The sequence below is a fragment of the Neodiprion pinetum genome, chromosome 6 (assembly GCF_021155775.2).
Source record: "Neodiprion pinetum isolate iyNeoPine1 chromosome 6, iyNeoPine1.2, whole genome shotgun sequence".
Lineage (NCBI taxonomy): Eukaryota > Metazoa > Arthropoda > Insecta > Hymenoptera > Diprionidae > Neodiprion > Neodiprion pinetum.
The window spans coordinates 29436222-29458024 of record NC_060237.1 but is presented as its reverse complement, the minus strand read 5'-3'; the positions used below and the strand labels follow the sequence as shown (position 1 = coordinate 29458024).

Genomic DNA, 21803 nt, shown 5'->3' with positions numbered 1-21803 from the left:
TGTTCTTTCAACCCAAGTAAACTTAGTAGAGGGTGCCATGATGGAAAATGACAAATTGTTTTTCTGAAATACCGTAATGTAAAGGAGACGCAATCTCCGTTCTTACCTTCTTTGACGAGTGCCTGTGGTAGTGGTGAGGATGCAGCATGCACATGTAACGGTCGATCGCCATGCACACCAGGATTACCGCGCTCTGCTGTGTCAAGGCTCCTCTCAAAAGTGCCTGGAAAAATCGATTCATTTACAGCTGGGAGGAGATAGTGCACGTTGCGTCTCTCTCTCTCTCTCTCTCTCTCTCTCTCTCTCTCTCTCTCTCTTTTCATTCTACCTGCGCCGTGCAGCAAGCCGTACTAAAGGCAGTTTTTCATCCCCCTGGCACAGCTGCGACACCGATAATATTCGGTTAGACAGATATAGGTGTAGACCATGGATGTATGATACGTAAAACACAAGGAACGGTTCTCGGTGGTGTTCGGAAAAAATAATAAGGCCGAGATGGCACGTGAAGAAGTGATTTCGCGGCCGCCTGATACGTGTAGCTTTCGGGATATTCGTACGATCCGTCAAGTTATTGCATTTGTTGCAAGAATTTTGAGAGACATGATAATATACATATACAGTCATTTTCATTTCTCATTGTACGGTTAGTGTAACAAAATTCTAGTAAAACGGATACCGTTACGTCGATAAGTCGATAAAACATATTATTATTGTTAATATTATATGACATTTGGGTACAAGTAACTTTTTACCGTCATTGAAGTTGTCGATAATTTTTTTCACATCAACAAGGGCTTGACATCAAGCTACCGTTGCAGACGCATCGAATTATCGAAATGGTTTCAAGAAAGTATAACAAGGAGAAAAAAAAAAAAAGAAGAATATTATGAAAATTTCTCACGTTTTGATGGAGATGAAAAGACGCCTCGCGTTTTCGTTCGTCGAAGGTTTACCGTGGACTAAATCTGAGATCCCTAATTATCCAGAGGTCTGAGGAAGTGCTTTAGGGGAGAGAATTATAGGAGCCGAGATTCGTTGATTACAGGAGGTGGCATAAAACCGACTTACAGGTATAACCCTGATTGGACGAGGGTTTGAAAACGTGGTAAGCCGAGATAGACACGCGAGTTCTCCAATTCGAGTCAAAGCATTTTTCTCGCCCCGAATGACTCGCTGGCTGGTTCTCACCTAGCTTCCAGTGGCTTCTATTTCGATAACGGTTGCGAACTTCCGCCTTGAAGTAATCGAGTAAACTTGCAGTCAGACACTGAACGACAAGTGTCAAGTGTCGAGTAAAAACGAAACAGTTCCTCAAAATTAAGATGAAATCTCGTGCGACGATTTTCGGTATACGATTAACTAACTTTCCTTGAAGCCATTCCGTTCGTTTGTTTATTTAATACAGAGAGAGAAGGGGTGCGTTTTCTCGGTCGGTAAGGGTAGGAATACAACGTAACCTTAAGTTCGAAAGCTCGTAACGCACGGTAAGTCGTGTCCTCGGCGAATTGGGAAAGCCTTTTATTTTATACACAGGCGTGCGACGGAGTCTCTATATCCCGGAAGCGATATCACGTGCGGGGTTTAGTGCTAATTTTTCAGGCTTCCAAGATACAGGTATATAAGGCGTTCCAAGCAGGCGTCTGAAGAGAATTGAAGTTAATTTGTCCCAGGTTCGGGGGCCTCGGTAACCCGAGTCAGCCGCACACCGACCTCCTTCCAACTCGTAGGCTCGTATTTAATTAGTTCCGCACCGTTCGAACCTGCTCCCGGTTCCCTCTTTGCCCTTTCCCGCAGCACCCTTCGCCCTTCGCCCTTTGCTCGATCAACCCGAGCGACCCAACTTCGACGAACCTTATGCCACTTCGCTCGCCTTTCGTCCACGTATAAACGAAGCTGTGCGCAAGGAATCTGCAGAATCGGAGACCGATGCGAACAAGCTTTCGGTGTTTCCTTCCTCCGATCCTTTCTTCCATCATCACACCTTCCCACGTCTATTCGTTTTTTCGATCCGTTTCATCGATTTCTCAATTTTTCCTCACACTCGACGGTCCAATTTCTGATCTATTTTTTCATCGACGTCATTCGTGCGTGTTATACACCCGCAAGTTAGTTTCTTCGACATTTTCACAATCTGATCAATTTCTCTTCGTATCCAAACGCGTTACTTTATAATCTAACGCAGTTTTTACATCGAGAAAAATTTCTAATTTACGGATACCGATCGCGCCGCAATTTTTTTACCAGTTACGGGTACAACTAAGATCAAATTCGGTTTCTTTTTCATTACCGCTATTCCATCCGTCTCACGCCCGGCGTCACGCGAAGTCGCGGCCTCCTTTATAAACGTACAGGTCTGCACACGTGATCCTCTATTTCTATGGGAGAAGATGAGCGAGCGGCTAGCTGCTGGCGGTAAGGCTAAAGGATACTATGGATATATATATATATATATATATACATGTGTGGGTGTGTATGTATATACGATTCGCCTCGCAATCTCTGCGAATATAATATATCAGCCTGAGGCGTCTGGACCGTTTCTGATATCTCGCCCTTTCTTCCCCGAGTCGGACCCTTCAGCCGAGGGGCAAGGCGTCGACGCCTAAATATATCTCTTTACACGTGTCCGGCAATGTACCTCGTGAAAGAAAATTGTCGAAAATTGACTCTTGAACCCGTTCGACGAGTTTCCAGTTCATCTTTATTATTCATACGGGTTTAACGAAACTGTGAAGTGTTCAAACTTCTTCCTCGAGTGATTTCGGGTGAAACGATAAGCCATAAAGTACAAGTACAGAATTTGTGTTTTAATTCAATTGAGAATATATTTACGTATCTACAGTCACAAGATTCGAACACTCGAAAGAAAAAAAAAAAACTATCGATCAAGAAGATCAGATTTTGAAACGAGATTGTACGCCAATTAGCATAGAGTTTCATTGGCTCGTTTGTGCTTTCCCGCTTCTTGTTGTTAAATTTTTGGCTTCGTGATCGGTTGAAAAGGGGCGGAGGCAATCACCGGCAGCGTACCGCAAATAGTTGAATTCCTCGCCGAGTATAATCCCGAGTAGAGAAGTGGAAGTGCGAGGCACGCGTTTAGCGGATAATTATTTCCCCTGCCCTTCACCCCGCGGCAGGTATTATATCGCCCTTCCTCCGTGCCGTGGTTTCGTCCTGTGTAAATTGTACGTTAAAGTAGGTGAATTCCGTGTAGCAAGGGCTTATCGCCGAATTCTCACTTCCCATTCCACGCGTGTCTGCATGTGCGTTGTTACACAAAGGTAACGGAATACTCTGGGAATTTTTACCGCGGTGCTTATACCGACAACGGAACACACTGCGGATACAATTGTCACCACCGCGGGAAAGCTTTGCACACGTGTAGTTTGATTTTCGATGTACCTGAATGTTTGTGCACTCTGCAGTGTAAGCGGTGCTACGGCTGAATGGCGTGTATCGACAAGAATCGCAAATTAACGGTCTGTTCGTGAAGTTGAAACACCGACAGTCGATTTCGACCAGTGTTCGAATTGCGTTTTCCGTCTATTCATTCGACATTCAATTTATTGTAGTCTATTGGGAAATTTTTAAATGAGATATAATTTACAAATTGAATTTCGATGAAAAAAAATTCTATAGGTTATGTAGAATAAATGGGATTTTCAAGCTATCGAAAAATCTACGAAGACGTGCGATATGCGTATAATATAAATTTACAGGGATTTGTCAAGGATTAAGAAGATCTAATTGATCCTTTTTCCGGAATTATGTGTGGAGTGGTGTTATTAACGATATCTCTTGTTGTGCTTTCCAAGTATTTTATTTTCCTTCTTCTTCGCATCAAAATATATATTTCTACCCTGCAGAAGCTTGAGGATTTACGAGAATTGTCGAAAGATTTAGATCTATGTATCCCTTACATGGGAGAAATAAGAAGAAGGATGTATCTACGTGTATGATCTATTTGTCAAAAAAAAAAAAAAAATACTAAAAGAAGAAGGAATTAATGTCACATTTAAAATCAACAATGGCACAAGAAATATGTTTACCTGTTTAAAAACCGTCAATCCTACTCTCGAAAAAATTAACACCGTCTATCACATTAATAAGTGCAATGACTGCCAAAAGTATAAGTAGGAAAATGATCGGAACACCTAGAAAACAGGATTTCAGGTCATCGCTATAAAATAAAAAACAACGAATTTTACAGTTGCACGGTTGCATCGCATAGTTTAAATTTAGGACGCAGGTTTCATTTTAAAAACTCTGACGTACTAACAGCTGAACAAACCTGGTATAAGCGCAACATCAAAGAAATGATTGAAATTAGTAAAAACAATAATACGACGGTAAATAAGAGCTCCGATATCCAGAATCTAAGTCACTTACATAATGAGATTGTTCGCAACTCGTAAGACAGATTAAGATAAGAAAATGAAACAATGTCGAACAATTTTGTTTTTCCATTTTGTCATCAGTAGCCTGAAAACGATTGGCTGCTGTCCACTCGAAACGTACGTTGCAAGAATCAAAATTTACATTAATAAACAATTTCTACAATGACCGACCTCGAGGATAATTTTTTCCCACCATACATCGTCCACGGTCACTAACTTCAAAATTGGCATGTACCGTATTACATAAACATATACACACACCATACTTAAAGACGCGATTATATATTATGTATTTAAAAAAGAGGAAAATCAGCGCGATACGAATGAACAAAAAAAGAAAAGAAAATGACAAAAAGTGAACAAGCTGCGCGTAAATTGTAAACAAGGGGTCAAAAAAAAGTTTGAAACTAAAAGCGCTACGCGGGATGATGAATTTGTCGTTGGATACATTATAGAGCGGGTGCATAATCGTACATTATATTTTATACGAGGAGTGCGCGTGTATGTGTATACATATACATGATAGCTGTACGTATATTTAACGTAGCGAAAAAGAAGGAGAGGAGGAGAGGATCACGCGAAAGACATTTAAGATCGTTGCCATGGTGACCGTTGGCTCACAGCCAAGAAAAAGCTCCTGATAATCTGAAGGACTTGGAACCGCGAGTCCCGCACCCTTCTTTCCCTTCTTTCCCTTCCTTTCTTCCTTCTTTTCCTTTCCTCCTCTTTCCTCGCCCTTCATTCCTCTACTCGATACTGCCTGAGACCTTCACCTAATATTTCAAACTCAACGCGCGACACGAAAAGCGTTATACGCATACACGTACATACGTACAAAAGTTCTTCATCAACCCCGTCTCTCCGGTCGATTGGGCCTTAATTATTAGTCCGTTTACTTAAGGACGCAGCATCGCTCTATCGGTCAGTTAAAAATCATGACGGATTAGTGAAATATGGGCAAGAAGCGATAGAATTTCGAGAAGACCGATACAAGTTAATGAGTTTGCAAAAGTCAAAATTTGAAATATTATTTCAGAAATTACATACCCGTAAGTCAAGGTCAAGGTTACCTACGTAGCAGATTCTTTATGGAATGATTTTGCCCTACTTTGCATGTCGCGTAAAAATACCGTTCGATATTGCATCCGAAGAAGAGAAAAAAAATAAAAAATTCATCTTTGCCAAGATGCAAAAATTGACACGTACAAGAGGGCTTACTCGGCGTTCGAATCTTCTTTGACCTTGCTGTTAAATTTGGTGAACAAAATTAGGCAACTGCAGTTGCAGTGCATCAATCAAGGAGATTCAACAATTAACGTCTGACGTTTGCTATTCTGGGCAAACTTTCCCATAGATTTCCAGTCAGACTTACTCGGATAGCGAATACGCGATACGTTGGCTGTTGCGGGCATTGACTTTGAGTCCATTTGTATACAAACCAGTGTACGTACACCCTCGGGGAGTTTGGAACCGGAGTTAACTGGCTTCGCGGGATGCAAACTTCACCGGAAATAATACGGATATTCCAGACGCACGCGTTTGCGTAGAACCCGTGTGCTCAACTGTATCGTTGAAGTTGCGCTTTCACGAAATCCGGATTGAGTGGAAAACACTTCGGGCGATTTGCACTGCGCGAATAAAAATCGCTCCCAAGTTTGGACGTAAGAGAGATTTTAAATTCGAACCGACACGTTGCTCTAGTTAACGATCAGACATCTCTGTCTTCCGAACATCCAATATCCCGTCCGAGTCCCTGAATGGACCGTGAACTCACCCGCGTCGATTGCCAAATGATCCCACAATCACCCACAATCAAGCATTAATCCTACAACATCGGACTCATGCTCAATAATGTCTTGTAACGTGACATCGGATCCAATATCGGGTTGAATCCGACAGGCCGATGAGTCGTTCTAATTCCAAATCGATAACTAGAATTGTGGATTTGTGTCATAGGTACAGTACTAACGCGTGTGACTGTGCATTGTAACCAATTCGCCTTTAACGAATCACCCATAACCAGCAGATCTTTTCGATCAAATAACTTTGCTGAAACAATACTTCCAATTTTCATGTCACGTGAAAAATTGACATTAATTCCGTAACGTTTCCTTGGAAAGAAAATTTCACTTTCTGTCAACGGTTACTAGAAATTTATAGCAGAATGCAAAATACATCAAAATACCGTTTCAACAACAAGGAACTGTGGGACTAACGCAAACCGTTCAGCGTAGAATTAACGAATGAGTTTCATCTCTCGTTTTATTCCAATCTTTGACCCATTGACCAGCTGACATGGCCCAAACCCAATTTCGGCCCACGCGGTATAATTTGGAATGGTACCAACAAAATCGGATGGGTATAACGTGGGGGTAGAAGCCGCGAAGGTATGATTTGTCGTCGTGGATACGCCCCCGAAATTTACGAGCCTTGCATCGAAGGAATAAGTGCGGGACGCTGAGGGGGTTGAAAGTGCATTCGGGTGAATCGAGTTCACCCTGCACTCCTAAATTCCGAAACTACAAGCATATATGTATACATATATATGCATGTGTGTGCACATATAAGTGGATATACGTGGATGTAAGGGGCTGTAGTAGAATTAGGTGAACTACCAGCTACGAGGGTTTCCGTTTCTCTGCCGCGCAGCGCGCTGCAGATTTGATCCGTTAATTTCCTGCACCCTTTCCTCTACGTGGCAAGAGCATGTACATAAATTTTCAGCAAACTCTACAAAATCCGTCTTGCGCGAAGAAGTTCGGGGGTTCTGATTTTCCCCGTATTTCCACTGCGATTCAAGGCCAGTGATTAGTTTTTTACTATCGAAGGAACAGTTGTAAAGAGAGTGGAAATTGTTTGAAGGGTACATCGATTAAAAAATCATGAAATTCTGCGTGTGTAGAGAATGGGTGCGTTATTTTTTATTTTTTTTATTTTTTTTTTATTTTTACACAGTACCTCCTCATCTCGAAATCTTCGGGCTAAAAGCTTTGAGTAGTGAGGAAGGTGGGAATCGAAAAACGAAGAAATAGTGCGCGGTGGACACAAATCACACACGTACCCGAACCCGTGAGAAGGTTGGCGGGGGTTTAGAGGTGAAGATTATCTCCGGGAACCCGATAATGTCACATAACTCGAGCGCGAACGGAAGTGGTGCGGATCTAACAGCAATTTCCTGTGCTCCAGTATCTGAAAACGTTCGCCGGTGGGAAAGATTGAGGCGTGTACCAAAATGGCGGCAACCAGCGGCAGTGCCAGCGTTAAATTCCCCAGAGAAACGGATTTTACGCAAACGCGGAAGCTGGAAAAAAAACATACCGCAAACTATTTTTCGTAACAGAAGACGCGTCGAAATAATCGAGTCTTTTTTCTACCACCGAATGGATCGCATGAAACGTTTTCTTTTTCACTCGTGTGAGACAAAGTTTTTATAACGTTGAAAAAGAGAAAATAATACGATACAGCGACGCGAAAAGAAAAAGAGAAACAAGAGAAAATTAATAAAGATAAAAACAATTTTCAAACGGCTCAACAAACAAGACTAGTAGAGCTTTTATTCATCATACTAGAAATGTTACGCCTGACCGCGTGATCCGGAAATGTCCTCTATATTTATCATATTATAATAATCATCGGTCAGATTCCATCGAAGACTGTTTACCCCCCCTCCATCACTTTTGGAAACGTCGTAAAGTTTGAAAGTCGAATTATTCACCAACGTAATTCGTTATCCGAAAAAATTGGAACAACCCAAACGTTTCCTTTCATTCTTCCGTACAGAAATGACATAAGTCGTATGGAGCTTTTTTGCAGAATTATTTCTTCCGCGAAACGCTGTTGTAGTTATAATTTGCAGGATTGCATACGGTATTCAAGGAACGAGGATCGAGCCGCGATCTACTAGATTTAAGGGACATCCGTAGTAGAGTTTCAAGGAAATAGCACATTACGGAAGGGAGGAAAGAAGACTTCGAAGAAGGATTGCACCTATCACACACATTTTGATCGTTCGCTATTGCGCGTTATATTTTAAAGTGAAAAATCTTTGAGAGAGAGGATAAAAGAATAAACAAAAAAAAAAAAACTTCACTGCGTCTGTAATACATACATATGTAGAGGTACCAAGATTATAGTATGAAAAAAAACAGCCATCAATTCTTGTCGAAAAAATGTCATCCGGCGCCTCTATTCTAGACGAAAATTTGTTCTAGCGAAACTTTAACACAGTTTTTATACACATACCTGTATTTGACAAGTGACTTCACCGTAGGGCCAGCATCCGTAAACGGCGGGTAAAAATCCAAAGGGTGTAACAAGGAGACCGATGGCAAGGTCGTTGCTTGCCAAACTCGTGAGAAGGTATCTCGGCTGTAACGAAAAAAAGGGTAAATCATGTTTATCGTTAAGAAATCGATAAGGGACAAAATCGTTCATAGATTATGCAAAGTAATTAGTTACGCGTTATTGTTAGGAGGATTTTCGTTAGTTTGTCCAAATAGGGCACAGAATGGCTATTTATCCGGCTATTATTAAGGGACGTCTAATCCCGAGGGTCGAGCAAGTATCGATCACCTGAATACGGATACGTATTATACCTAGTCTAGATTCCTAGGAACGGTTTAGCTTATCGCGAGTGTATAACCTTCTGGATTGAGATATTACAGTAGCAAAGGTCGGACGTGCATCGCGGCTTAATTGCATCAGCGCTTCTCCGCGTGAGCTTTCCGAATGCTGCATGAATGTGTATGGGGAATTCCATGTGAACCCAAGCAGCGTCTGACCCTCACAATTTACTGATTTTCTTCATTAATTTTTCTGCAATTCTCCCTACTCTGAAACAGTAGCCTGAATTTTTGTCAGTTTTTTTATCCAACTACTCGATTATTTATAAATGTTTGAGAGAATCGCATAAATTTTTTTAAACAAAATCAGAAATATCGAGAGTCAGACGTTGGTCGGGTTCGCACGAAATTCCCCACATGCATATCAATGCGGATGTATTATTCATCGGAAAACTACCTTGCACCTCTCTTCGATTCCGCGTTGTATTCCGTTCTCTTTGTTAAAATTCAATTATTATCATTATACGTCAGCATAAGGACTCGTTTCTGCCGATCAATCGGACCGGCAATCCATCGGGTTTTAGGCGGCGAGCCATCGAAACCAATGGATGTATGCAATGTGGAGGATATCCGTATATGATGTATCCGCGAAGATAAAAGCACAGAAAATTGCGACGGCATATTTACTGCCTGATATCTCCGAGACCTGGGATACTGTGTCATATTTTCTACGGTGGGATACAAATGGCGAATGAAAATCGATTGGCTTCTCTATCATGTGTAGAATCTTTCATGTTTATATATATCCACAAAACTGTGCCTCTTCGCGGTAAAGTAAAAACAGTGCATGGTTCAGGTCGCTTTTGATGCGTGAGTTTTGTTATAAAATTTAGGTGAAAATATGAAAAGATTCTACCAAGGGTAGTCAAATTAACGTCAGCTGCACCGATTGCATAATACGCTTCGAAATTTGATAACCTGTGTATAAAATTCTCGAGATTTCACCAAACCTTTTTAAAAATCAAGGTACAATCGTACAATAAGATAAAAACACGTGAAAACGATGGTAACATTTTCTTGTCCGAAAAACTCGGCAAAGAAAAGTGGAAAAATTCGAGAGGTTAACAAAGGAATGGTTTACAGAATTTGTCGAATAGCGATAGTTTCGTGTCATGCGCATGTGAAGAAGGATCCTTGACTTTGAGGAAAAAGTCTGAAGAGTACTTGGAAGAAGGTAAGAAAAAAGGAGAAAAAAAAAAATTCTTCGCCGAGTCTTTGACGCATGTGGAATTCGGCGAATTTCCCGTCTGTGTTTCTTCAACCCTCGATGCGAATAGAGAAGAAGGTAAAAAGGCAAATTCCATCTCTGGAGATCCTCCGCTGGCTGCATCGGCGCTAAATCAATCGTAGGTTTAGTGTGGACTCTATTAATTGGTTTCAGTTTGCGTAATTAAGAAGTAAGAGCCCGCGGCCACAGGCATCCTTGATCAAACAATTAAGGACAAGTTGCCGAGCCGAGGTTGAGCCAAGGCAGGCGGCAGCGAACAGTCGCGCAAACCTCGAGAGTCTTGACTGGTGGCTCTCTCAATTCTCTCGACTCTCCATTCCGCGATACCCACCACGGTATGAATTCGTTAGCATCAAATTACACGTTTTAACTACCTCGTCCTCCCCTCTCCTCCTCCTCCTCCTCCTCCTCTTTACCCCAGCTCTTATTGTGCAACGTATCTCTTCTACGCCTCCTCCAACTCCTTGTACTTTGCCTCAAGAGATGGATTCATGCATATGCAAAGGGCCACCACCAACAGCCTTATACTAAATACACTTAAATACATCCCGAAGCCGGGATTCACGGGTCGAACAACTTTCTCCGTGAATTCTCGAAAACCCCTCTTCATCCGAGCGTTATTTCGCTTAGGATTTATACTTTCCGTAGGTTGATCGCCCAGCATCGAATCCTGCGGTCCGTACAAACTGTCCGCCGTTTCGCCAGCTTTCGCAATCTGCATTCGTGTTATCAGCGCCCGGTATGAAACGGTTGAAAGTGCGAAGAGTCACCGTAAGATACACAGCCTCGTTCTGCAAAGGGGGTGAGATAACGAAGCGATATATCGACTGGGTCGATAAAGAGAGACGGAAAAAGCGGCGAGTAGGTATCCCCCTACATTCAGTCTCGCCGACTCTCTCGCTCTTTAGTAGGTAGGCACAAATCACGGGGTTACTGTCTTACGGGCGCTCGTTATGGGCGGTACTATCAGTTCGTTTCAGTGACTTAGGAGACGGTTATAACCGTGATTCTCTCTCCGTACAGCCGACTCGCGATTCGCCGAACACTCAGACTCCAAACTGATTCATAGCGACCCTGTCGATTGGTGGCTGCAGCGGGAGGCTGAACGATGCCTTTTAATGTCGAGAGACTCGATATTGGCCTTCCATTGACTTTGCGAAGAGTGACTGTCGCGGGTTGAACAGTCGTTCCACGTTACGGGTGGTGGTACGTCTTACTGGATACAAGTTGCGTGATTGCACGGTCGAGAGTGTAAACCTCTTATCTTTATCATACCGTTTCGAAGACCATATTACTGACTAGCGATGTATGATTTAGCGCGCTTTGTCGGTCGAGACAGTTAACTCGGCTAATTAGCTAAAAATTGGCTGGTTGAAGCAAACAGTCGGCCGAAATAGTTAGCCGGTTAGCCCGCTAAACCTGAAAATGTAGGAAATCGATATGCAAATGAATTTTTCACCTTTCGGAATCGAACTTGCAGCTGGGACAAGTTTTATTATATTCACTCGACAGAATTATTGTCATCCGATTATCCAAGGTGCCTGAATAGTTGATCAATCTATAATAATCAGCCAAGCTAACAATAGGAATAAAAATTAACGTCCGTCAAATCGTGATACTTGTTTGGGTTAACTTTTCAAAGTAGCTTACTGAGATCCGCACACTACTATATCCCAATAGTAGTTGGTATGTTATTCAATTATATTAAAATTAAATTCGTTTAAAAACCTCACTGATTGTAAATGACAAACGTCTATTTCCGTGGTATTTCGACTACAAGTTCGAGTCTAAAGAACAAAAAATTAATTTGCTTCTCGATTTTCTGCATTTTTAGGTTCGGCCGGTTAAAATTACCTCATTATCAATTTTTGGCCATCTTAGCCGGTTAACCGTTCAACTATTTCGACCGAATTCCAAATTACTTTAGCCAGCTAACTTTGATCCGACTAGTCAAGTTGACCGTCTAACCTTAACCAGACGGATAAACAAAAATCAGAAAAACATGAAAAAACAAAAAGCAACAAGGCTCACCTGAGCGTGAATGTACTTGCTGTACCTCCGGCTGTTGATGACACATATGACGAGTAGATTCGCGCAAAGGATGCCGAGGCTGAGAGCGAGGATGAGAGCGGCCCGTACAAGCTCTCCGGGACCTGGTCCAGACCACGAGGTGATGGGACCGCTACGCCAGCAGCTGCTGTTGCTCAGGGCAGGGGGCATGAGGATAGTCTGCTTGTGCTCGAGCATGGTTAGGCGGAGCTCCTCGGGCCGGCAGATTGTCAGATTATTATCGCTAAGAGGAGCGTCGGCCGTGAGTTGGCCTCCGCAGCAACGAGGCCTCGAGGAAATCCTTAAGACTTTGCATCGCTGCCGATGAGTAGTTCAGCTCCGGCAGCTCAGTCAGCTCCAGAGTTCCGTTGATCCGGCCTCGCTTCCCATCCTGGAAAACAAAAAATCGATTCTCCTTGTAAGCGCGTCCTTTCTGACGTACGTTATAATCGGGGGGCTTGAAAATGCCCCGCATTGTTTAAAACGGCTTCCGCATAGCGGCGCCGCAGAAACAATACGGAGAGTGTAATGACCAGTCATCGATGAGAGTTTCCCCGGAATTTTGGGCCCTTTACCAGACCCCCTGAATTTCAGAGTTTCGGTTACACCGAGTTTTGACGCGTCCTGTTGTGCGCAGCACGCGGCCTTGCCGTGAGGGTTTTATGATTAATGGCGGGGGTTGTGTTTAGTTGCTCTTTTGCCGGGGGCAGCTTTTGTTCGAACTTCTACGAGAGTTAGAGTGTAACATAATGCTGCAGCGTCAACGACGCGGGGTTGAATTTATCGTAATAAATATTCGCGCCTGCGAAACAGAGCTTTTTACCCCTCGGTCTGCGATAACTTTGTACATCGCGATGGGTACATCGTGCGTTATAACCCCGATGAATAATTAATTAGGGCTTTTTTTCTTTATTTTTTTTTTCTCAATACTTAAACCCCGGTGTGTATAACCGTATACCTGAAACATCGTCGGTATGTCCTGGGAAATTGTTTGAATTTGCATAAAAGCTCCCGGCGAAACGGCACGCGGGAAAGAAACTTGGCACCGTTTTTTGTTTCGGCTTCTTTTTCATCCTGTTTTCGGAATTTACTTACTAGCCGAGACGCCTTCGCCTTGTCTGCGAGAAGGAGAGAAAAAAGAAGAAAGAGAAAAATTTTTCTACCAAAAATCACGACGCGGACTTTTTTCACATATACTACGACGCGTTATCATTGAGCGGTAATTTTTCAAATTTCCTCCCTTGGCAATTAGGCGGAGAGAAAACCAGAGAGAGAGAGAAAGGAAACAAGCTTCCGCAGCCATTTGCATGGGGGCTGCGAAGTCGTTTTTTCATACGATTTATCTCCTACACCGCGGAGCGTTCAATTCATCTTCACGTTTGGTGCAATTAATTTCATCCCGCCCGGACCGACGACGACGCGATTCTCAACCGACGATGAATATAACGGCGACTAGAATAAAGTACCCGCTGATGCGGGCAGATATACGCCGCTTCTTTTCCACGCTATCCCGAAGCCGATAAGATCTCTTTCCGAAATATATACTCGCCCGTGATTCTCGCCTTGAACTCTGATTGCGAAAAGACCGTGGTAAGAGCTGCTTTTCGGCTTTAAATTAAGAATATACCTCGTAAAACGTAAAATGTTTTCACGAATCGCCAGGTCATTTTTATCGATAAAGAATTCGAACAATACCTACGTTTAATTCGTTCATCCCGCTAGCGGGGAAAAAGCTAATTTTTACAATTAGCACGCTCGCAAACACAATTCACATTCACCCTCAATTTCTCCGTCCGGAATTTATCCGGTAAATTTGCTAAATGAAAGCTAATTGAGGTTGTTGTAAAAATACGAGGCAAATACGATAGGAACGTATAAAATTCATAGCAGAAACGACTAATTACATCAAAGTTCGTTTTACCCCGACGTGAACGCATTATTGTGGTAATTACTTACGTTGTCGAAGTAAAAAAGCTCAAATACATTTAACTGCAAAATTTTTCTACCGCTCCGGGAAAGATGGGCATTGATGAAAAAAATAAAATAAAAATGATTTTCAGTCGATTCGAGCCACGGCGTCTAGTTTTACGGACTCGAAATAACGACCTGATTAATTGGAAAATCCAAAGCTCAATGGGAGGGCTCAACTACCTCCAGAAGCGATTGTGAGTACATAAGAGTATATGTAAGATTGAGATAATGAGAGGAAGTTAACGAGCCACGCGGGTTCGGCGAGAGCTGAATTTCTCATCGCGGCGTTTCAGCGTAATTAAAACATGGCCGCCAGCGGCAGCGATTCCGCATACATTTATTTTATCATTTTCACCAAGCCGCGATTATTCAAGGCCTGCCTATTACTTTTCTTGATCCAACCGCTCCTTACCCGTCTTCGTTCAACCACCCCCCGCCCCCCAAGAATTTTCACACAGTCCATCACCGCCCTCCCTTCCAGCCTCTGAATACAAATCGCACTTCACTCTCAGCGGCTGTTTCGCCGATGGAACTAGCGAAAAATTAAGCTGATGAACGATGATCTCAACTCGCTGCGAAATTAGCCCTGCGAGTACATAATATCGCGGTAATTATACTTTATAAAGAATTGTAAGTCGTTATTTTATTGAAATAAATCGTATTATTATTGTACATATACAGATACGTGGTATGAGATTCATTTTCATACACAAGCGTTGCATTGTTGTCAGAGTTAATTCCGGTGACAATGAAAAGACTAATCTGCGATAAGGAAGAGAGGGGGAGGGGATGCATAGAAGCAAGGGCGGTATTCGATGAGCAGAGAGTTGAATCTGACGGAGGCGATGGCGCAGATTGAATGAATAATGAAAGCGTACAATGACGAGTTAATTACTCGAGCCATTAGCAACCGTTAGCCGTAACTTTGTATGAGGAGCCCTTGCGCCATGCTCCGTAGGTCGTACATAATTTTTTGACAGTTTATTCCTGCCCCCGGCCGAGTTTCGCCGGCGATTGCGGTTATAAAATGGAGAAAGGACGAAAGAAAGCGCCAAAAGAGAGAGAGAGAGAGAAAAAGAACAAAAAAAAAAAACACACAAGAGAAAAAACGAAAAAGAGCAGCCTTTGATAACTTTTTAATCCCCGCGACGCTTTTTGTGCGAGAAGAGTGAGATAGAGATAGTGATAGACGGAGAAGAAAGAGAGAGAATTTCATTTTACGCCAAGCCGCGTCGGGCTAACTGACGGGAATTAGCCTTTTTTCGTTTCGTGATGAAGGGAAAAAATGACGGAGCGTAAGAAAAAAGAAACAAAAATTGTTATTCCAGGGAGTATATTCCCAATCCAGCGTCCAGGAATAAAAAAATTATACGCAATCGCGAGTCTGTATACAACTGAGCGCAAAAATCGGATTCCCCCAGGCTAATCAGATTTTTTTCAAGTGTATATGTATCCGCTTCGCACATGTTTTAATTAAAAGAGATTGGCATACTTGACAAACGGGGAAGATTATGGGTTCGAAAAGGTGGTGTTTTTTTTTTTTCTTTAATTTGATTTTTATAAAAATTATCTCGAGGCTCGTTTCATTCTTAGTTTATTGATCACAATACTCGGCTAATTTTCGAAACTTCTCAAGTGTATACAATGTATAAAGGTCTCGAGTCCTTTGTACAAAAGTTCGCGAAAATTTCATGTACCCCGAAACAAGAAAAATTTGCATAAATATCCCACCGGCTGATGCAAATTTTATGCAAACGCTTAACGGGCTTGAATTGGCGAGAGAAAATTGGAGATTACGTATGCGAAATTCCTTCAAATTTCTTGCAAGTTTTTCACAGAGAACACGAAGAAGTATGACTTAAATTTGCTGTTAATATTGTGATTTTATGATCAAATGATATTTCAAAGGAAAATTGCGTTTCGCAGAAAGAAAGTGAGGAAAAATAGCCCCCGACGTAAATGTCCTGTTTGCGTTACATAAAATTTACGAACTACACGTGAATCCGCGTTATAAGGCGGAGTACTTTTTCCTTCGGCACGCTTTTTCAGGGCAGGTAAGCTTAGTACATAAAAGGTAATATCGTTCCGGAAGCGGCGTAAAACACCTCATCATGGTAAAATGTAAATTACAACAGACGCACCTTACGTGGCGTGAAATTCGAGGTCGACACATATCGCCCTCCGGTACGTTAATCTCAATTCGTCGAGGGGTGTCGGAAGTATCCTACACGGCAGTCCCAAAACGTCGAGGTGAAAAGCCCGGGACCTTAGCCCAGAATCCCGCAGGACCGACGGACAACGGAGAGAAATTGAAGAGGGGATATCGAAAAAGCAAGTAAAAAAAAGAAAAAAAAAAATAGCACGTACAGCCTTTTTTAATTCTCCTCTCCGATTGGCCGTCGCGAGTCCGGTTGCACTTTTAAGCCGAATCCGCAGGTCTGCAAGTTTTTATTTAGTTGAAAAATGGACGGACACCAAGGCCGAAATACTTGATCGGATTTCTTATCGCCGTGTTTGTCCGGCTATACGAGCGCAAATTGTTAAATTGTTTCTCGGGTTTGTTGAGTAAAGGCTCAGACGATTCGTTCCACCGGTTGACAGCTGCTCTGACTCTCCGAAATTGAAAAGTCAATCGCGTGACTGACCGAGAATTATGACCACGAAGTATTCGATACCAAATTCGAGGGAATATTAACTCGTTCTCTGAATCGGGAAGACTGGCCGGATAAAAGCGTCCTTTCGCCGGGATAAGAAGAGAGTCGAATCGTTTTTGTACATCTAGCGGTAATCCCGCTCAGTTGGCTGGGCTGACTGAGCGGCGTGAATGCCGCGGAAGCCACCCAGGATGAAGAAGTTAGAGCCGGCGGTGAAATTCCGAGGATTAAGCGCAAACGGGTTTATTATGTCAAAAACTTGGGGGCGGCTCAGCACCCGCATGTAGGTATGCGCCATTCTCTTGGACAGCGAGCGTTATACCCGTTGCATTTAGATGATGAAATTAGAATTTTTTCCAACGACTAGCAAAGCCGCGCAGCGGAGTGCAGGGAACGAAAGAATTACGTGTGACAAAATACGTGCACGCAAGCTCAGCGGTCGAGGAATCTGGCAACGAAACGAAATTACTGTTTAGAGTAAAATTTTGTTTCGATTGAAACTTTTCCTCTAACATTACACGTGGGTACAGAAAAGGTTGACAATTTCTAGATGCCGTCTGCCGTTGAGTATTACTCAAAAAAATATTTCGACGATTGCGAAACATTATACAGAGGTGCGAAAATTTATAGTCGTTGATATATTTCGTTGCCTCTTGTCTTAAGCCACGGCCTGTTCACAATTCATCGAGATCCCTGAGAAAATCCTTGTTGACAAAATTTTCGAGTGTCAAGTGGGGTCGAATTCATGCTTTTACATCACGATGCTTGGAGATGACCTGTGATAATCCGCTGTTAAATTTCGGCGCTCCGCGAGTTTCGAACAAGTCCGAGAAAGTTGGAGGCTTCTGGTTTAATCCGAGTGTCCGTAAATCATTTCGCGAGCTTTCAGATTTCGAATCAAATACGGGATATCCGGTAACCAAGAGGGTTGTTTTTTTTTTCCCCCCCACATGAAGTAAGAAAGCAACCGTTGCGAATAAGCAAAAGCTCGTGCGATATTTAGAAGGAAGTGAAGTGTTTCCCCGGATGAATAAAATACCGTTGATGCGGGAAAAGTGCGCCGGAAGGCGTGAAGATCATTGGCTTTATCTACGCGTCTTCTATTCGTTATTCGAATTCGACACCCGGAGCTTGCGGAGGTTCGTTCAAACGGCCGGCCTCGACCTTACAAGGTATGTGTGCGTGTGTGTGGTGTGCGGATAGGTACGAGGTGGTTTTAGTATCCCGCCATCGGATCCGACCGCGACTACCGCCCAAAGGAAGCATAAAAGCTCCACGGGCCGGGAAACGCATCGCTGCTTTAAAGATAGAACCATTTGGCAAACCGGTATTCCTCCAGACCTCGTTCGTTCTCGACCAGCGCGGATATGTGTTAAGGAAGGAACTCAGACCCGCGTAAAGGAAACCGTCAACTTCAACTTCCCGGTAAATCCTCTCCTTCATTCATTTCACCCTGAGCAAAGTCGCCCGTTTCTCCCGGGATTGACGCCGCCATTTTCGAATCTTACTTCTCCTCTCGAGTCTTCTTTACGCCAGACGAATCGCGCTTACGTTGTGTAATTATTTTATAGTGAAATACGTGTCCGTATACGTGCAATAGTGAAATATAAAAAGTATAATGCTTGCAGAAGTTTTCGTTGAAACTACATTTTCAATGCGCATAGCAGCGTGTAGGTACGTTGAACGGTTAGTTTCACGGAAAACTTCGTGCACATATAATCGTACATTCGATACGTGCATTGTGTATGTTATTACAACGTCCAAAAAACTTTGCTCAGTTGCGCAATAATTCGTGCAGCAGAAAACGAGCAGAGTCATGCAGCAAAATGTGGCTCACATTTCAGGGCGCGAAACACCCGCGGCTAGGGCGAAGAATTAGTTACCACTCGAAATCTTAGACGGGGAGGTTAAAGCCGCAAGCCGCAAGATCTGTAGCCGAGGGCAGGACCCTGCGAAGTCATAAAGGGAACTTGGAACTTGATCGCGAGCATAGAGCAGCGACACGATAAGACAGAGAGGAAGAGAGAGAGAGAGAGAGAGAGGCGAAGAGACTACGTGGAGAAAGAATAGCTTTTTAAGAAGCGAAGAGACGGAGGAGAATGGAAAAAAACTATAACAGAGTAACGAAAAAAAGAGGAACAGAGATAGCGGAGCACGTTGAGCAGAAATTACACGTCCTCTCGGGCTCTTGTAGTGTTTTTCGCCTAGTTACATATATAAACGGGGTTTTTTATTTCGTCTGGATGGGGAAATAGGTGAGTAAAAAAATAAAGGGGACGGAATAAAAAACAAACCCGAGAGCCTCTTCTTGCACGTTTTGAAAATTTCACGAGTCCAAAATGCGTCTGTTCGTCTCGTCTGGTCCGCAGGCGTCGCCGAGTGGTACATTAGACGGTTTTTATTCAAAGCCGGGTCCGTGCAAGGGTAGGTAGCCGACTACTAATTTATACTCGCGAATAGACCATAGATATGGATACATATATATATAAGTCAATCCCTTATCTTTCGTAGTTAAGGGCTATCTTGTTTTCAATAAAGTACTGCGGTTGATGCTGGTAATAACTGAAATATATTTACACTATTTACACATGTTAAAACGATTCAGATAATTACAATATGGAATTATGCCCAGGATTACCTGAATCAACAACTAGTACTTATAATTATTAACTTTGTTTGATTATAAACCTTAGCGCCAAGCGCTACGAGCCTTTTGCGTGTTTCTGTTTGAATTACGCAATTTCGACTAATCAGCATGACGACCGCTGTCTCTGGCTTGGTAGGTGTGCCGAGCGGACGACCTCTGATAGTCGCGCTGTAGTTTGGATTAGTCTCAAACTTACATATATATATATATATATATATATATACACGTAGAAAGAAAAGACGTCATTATTCGACGACGCGACGGGCTCTTGACTCCAGATCCGAGTCTATTGCGAAAGGGCGAGAATAAGGCGGGAAAACGAAGAAAGCTCGAATGGTTGGTACGGGTTGCATCGTAGATCCCCCGTAGAATGAAATTGGCCGAAAGTGAAAAAGACTCGCAAGGTACCTCGGCCGTCCAATATAACCCCTCGATACGTACACGTGGATTCCGATGCCGCATGTTATTCGAGCTTATTCGTCTACAGGACTGGTGGTATGTCTACCCAGGTACTCTCACATATTGCCGGACGTCGTCGGATCGTCGACGTATCGAAAACTACGTGCCGCTTGGAACTGAGGAAGGAGGAGGTTAGATGAAGTCGAAAAGAGAGCCAAATAAACGAAATTTATAAATCTGGATCATGAATGTGATGCTGAAATCCATGGATTGGGATTTACTCCACGAAACGTGTCAACGTGTTCGTGACTCTGTGCATTCCCGATGCAGATGTCACGTCACATTATATTCAAAGCTTTTCGCTTTGCTCAGGCTGTACGTCGGAAACGTAAAATGGGGGGCGAAAAGAAACACTGTCGGTAATAAGTATTTTCAACCGACTTTCAACTCGAATATAGGTAATTTATACGATATTGTATATACATATATACATCGTACATATACATACCTATATAAGTATGTAGAATATAAGAAGGAGGCAGCGGTAATAGCCACAGCCAAACTTGCAATTCTCCCCAACTTTTTTTTACGAGCTTTGATGGTTGTGCAGTAGAGGAGGCGAGTCTTGGGATAGACTCGGGGGCATCAAGAAGTCTATTATGTAGGTACCTAAGTAGCTATGTGTGTGTGTACCAAAATCCGGATAGACTCGTCTATACGCGAATACATGGCTACGGAACAGCACCGGCAACAATTTACTTCTTCATCTCGTGTATATTCCGTGAACTTTTGCCAATTTAATTTACCTGCGCGGTTCAGGCCGGTACGGACAGCTAAGCATTTTACTCCCCTGCCTTCAACTAATTACAAGAAACAATCGAACGGGGCGAGGTGGGGTGGAAAAAGAGAACAACTCGCAAATAAGTTTAAGAGAAAAACGAGACTAAGTATAAAAGAACAGGAACAGAGATAAATACACACAGACAGTTCGGAAAAATAAATTCTTAAAATTAATAAAATCTTACATTGAATCCTGCCTATGTACTGTAATTTATCATGAATTATGCCGTATAAGAATGGAGATAAAAAATTGGTATCGAAACGCGGAAGGATTCGAAAAGTAACGAAAATATGTCAGACTAATTGTTTCGATTTAGAAATTCCTTATTTTCCGGCTAAACGACGAGAAAGACAATGAGAATAGAAAAAGAGGATAATAGGTATGAGAAAAGCGCAAAGACGGCAGGTTTTCTCTCAGCTGTGAAAAGCTCCGCAATGTCAACGAAAAGGTTCGCGGGAGCGAAGAAGGGAATAAGAAGGATAAGAAGAAGAAGAGAGGCCAGACACGCACGATTCTCTTTCCGCAGCTCCTCGTTATTCCCGTTCGTTTTCTCAAAGTATTCCGCCCTTTCCGAGAGAACCGTAACATTACGCGATCCCTTCTGCGTCCCGAGACCCGATGATATAACACCGCGGACTGCCGAATCACCTGCACGAGTGGCTGAAAAAAATTCCCGCGGCATGTATCAGTCGGCGAGAGGATTTGTTACGAGAACAAAGAGAAAGAAGAAAGTGAAGTGTGACGTGTGGGAAAAAGTTTGGTAAATTTTCCCGGGGAATGGAATGAAATTTAGAAACAACGGACTGCCTATAAAATCAGAAAATGTCGACTAAACTTGCAGCTTGTATATATACGAGTCTTGCCAAAAGTTTTGCGAGAATGTGCAGAGACACGGTTTTCTCAGCACCCGTAGTAGACAATCGTGTGTCTGGGAGGAAGAAATTAGTCAGCTGCAGGGGCTACAAAATGCAGACGGTGAAAACTTGGAACTTGGA

At 42.8% G+C, this 21803-nt stretch overlaps 1 protein-coding gene across 7 annotated transcripts in view; it reads right to left on the bottom strand.

The window, feature by feature from the left end:
• The window catches only part of LOC124220970 (trace amine-associated receptor 9), a 77251-nt gene that overhangs the window by 28679 nt on the left and 26769 nt on the right, over nt 1–21803 (bottom strand). For all 7 annotated transcript variants that reach the window (XM_069137176.1, XM_069137177.1, XM_046630471.2 and 4 more), the window contains 3 exons: nt 12279–12687; nt 8640–8765; nt 107–223 (listed from right to left, as the gene is read on the bottom strand). In XM_069137176.1, the coding sequence (XP_068993277.1) occupies nt 107–223; nt 8640–8765; nt 12279–12494 (459 nt within the window). In that variant the 5' untranslated portion in view covers nt 12495–12687. The remainder of the gene's footprint in view (nt 1–106; nt 224–8639; nt 8766–12278; nt 12688–21803) is intronic.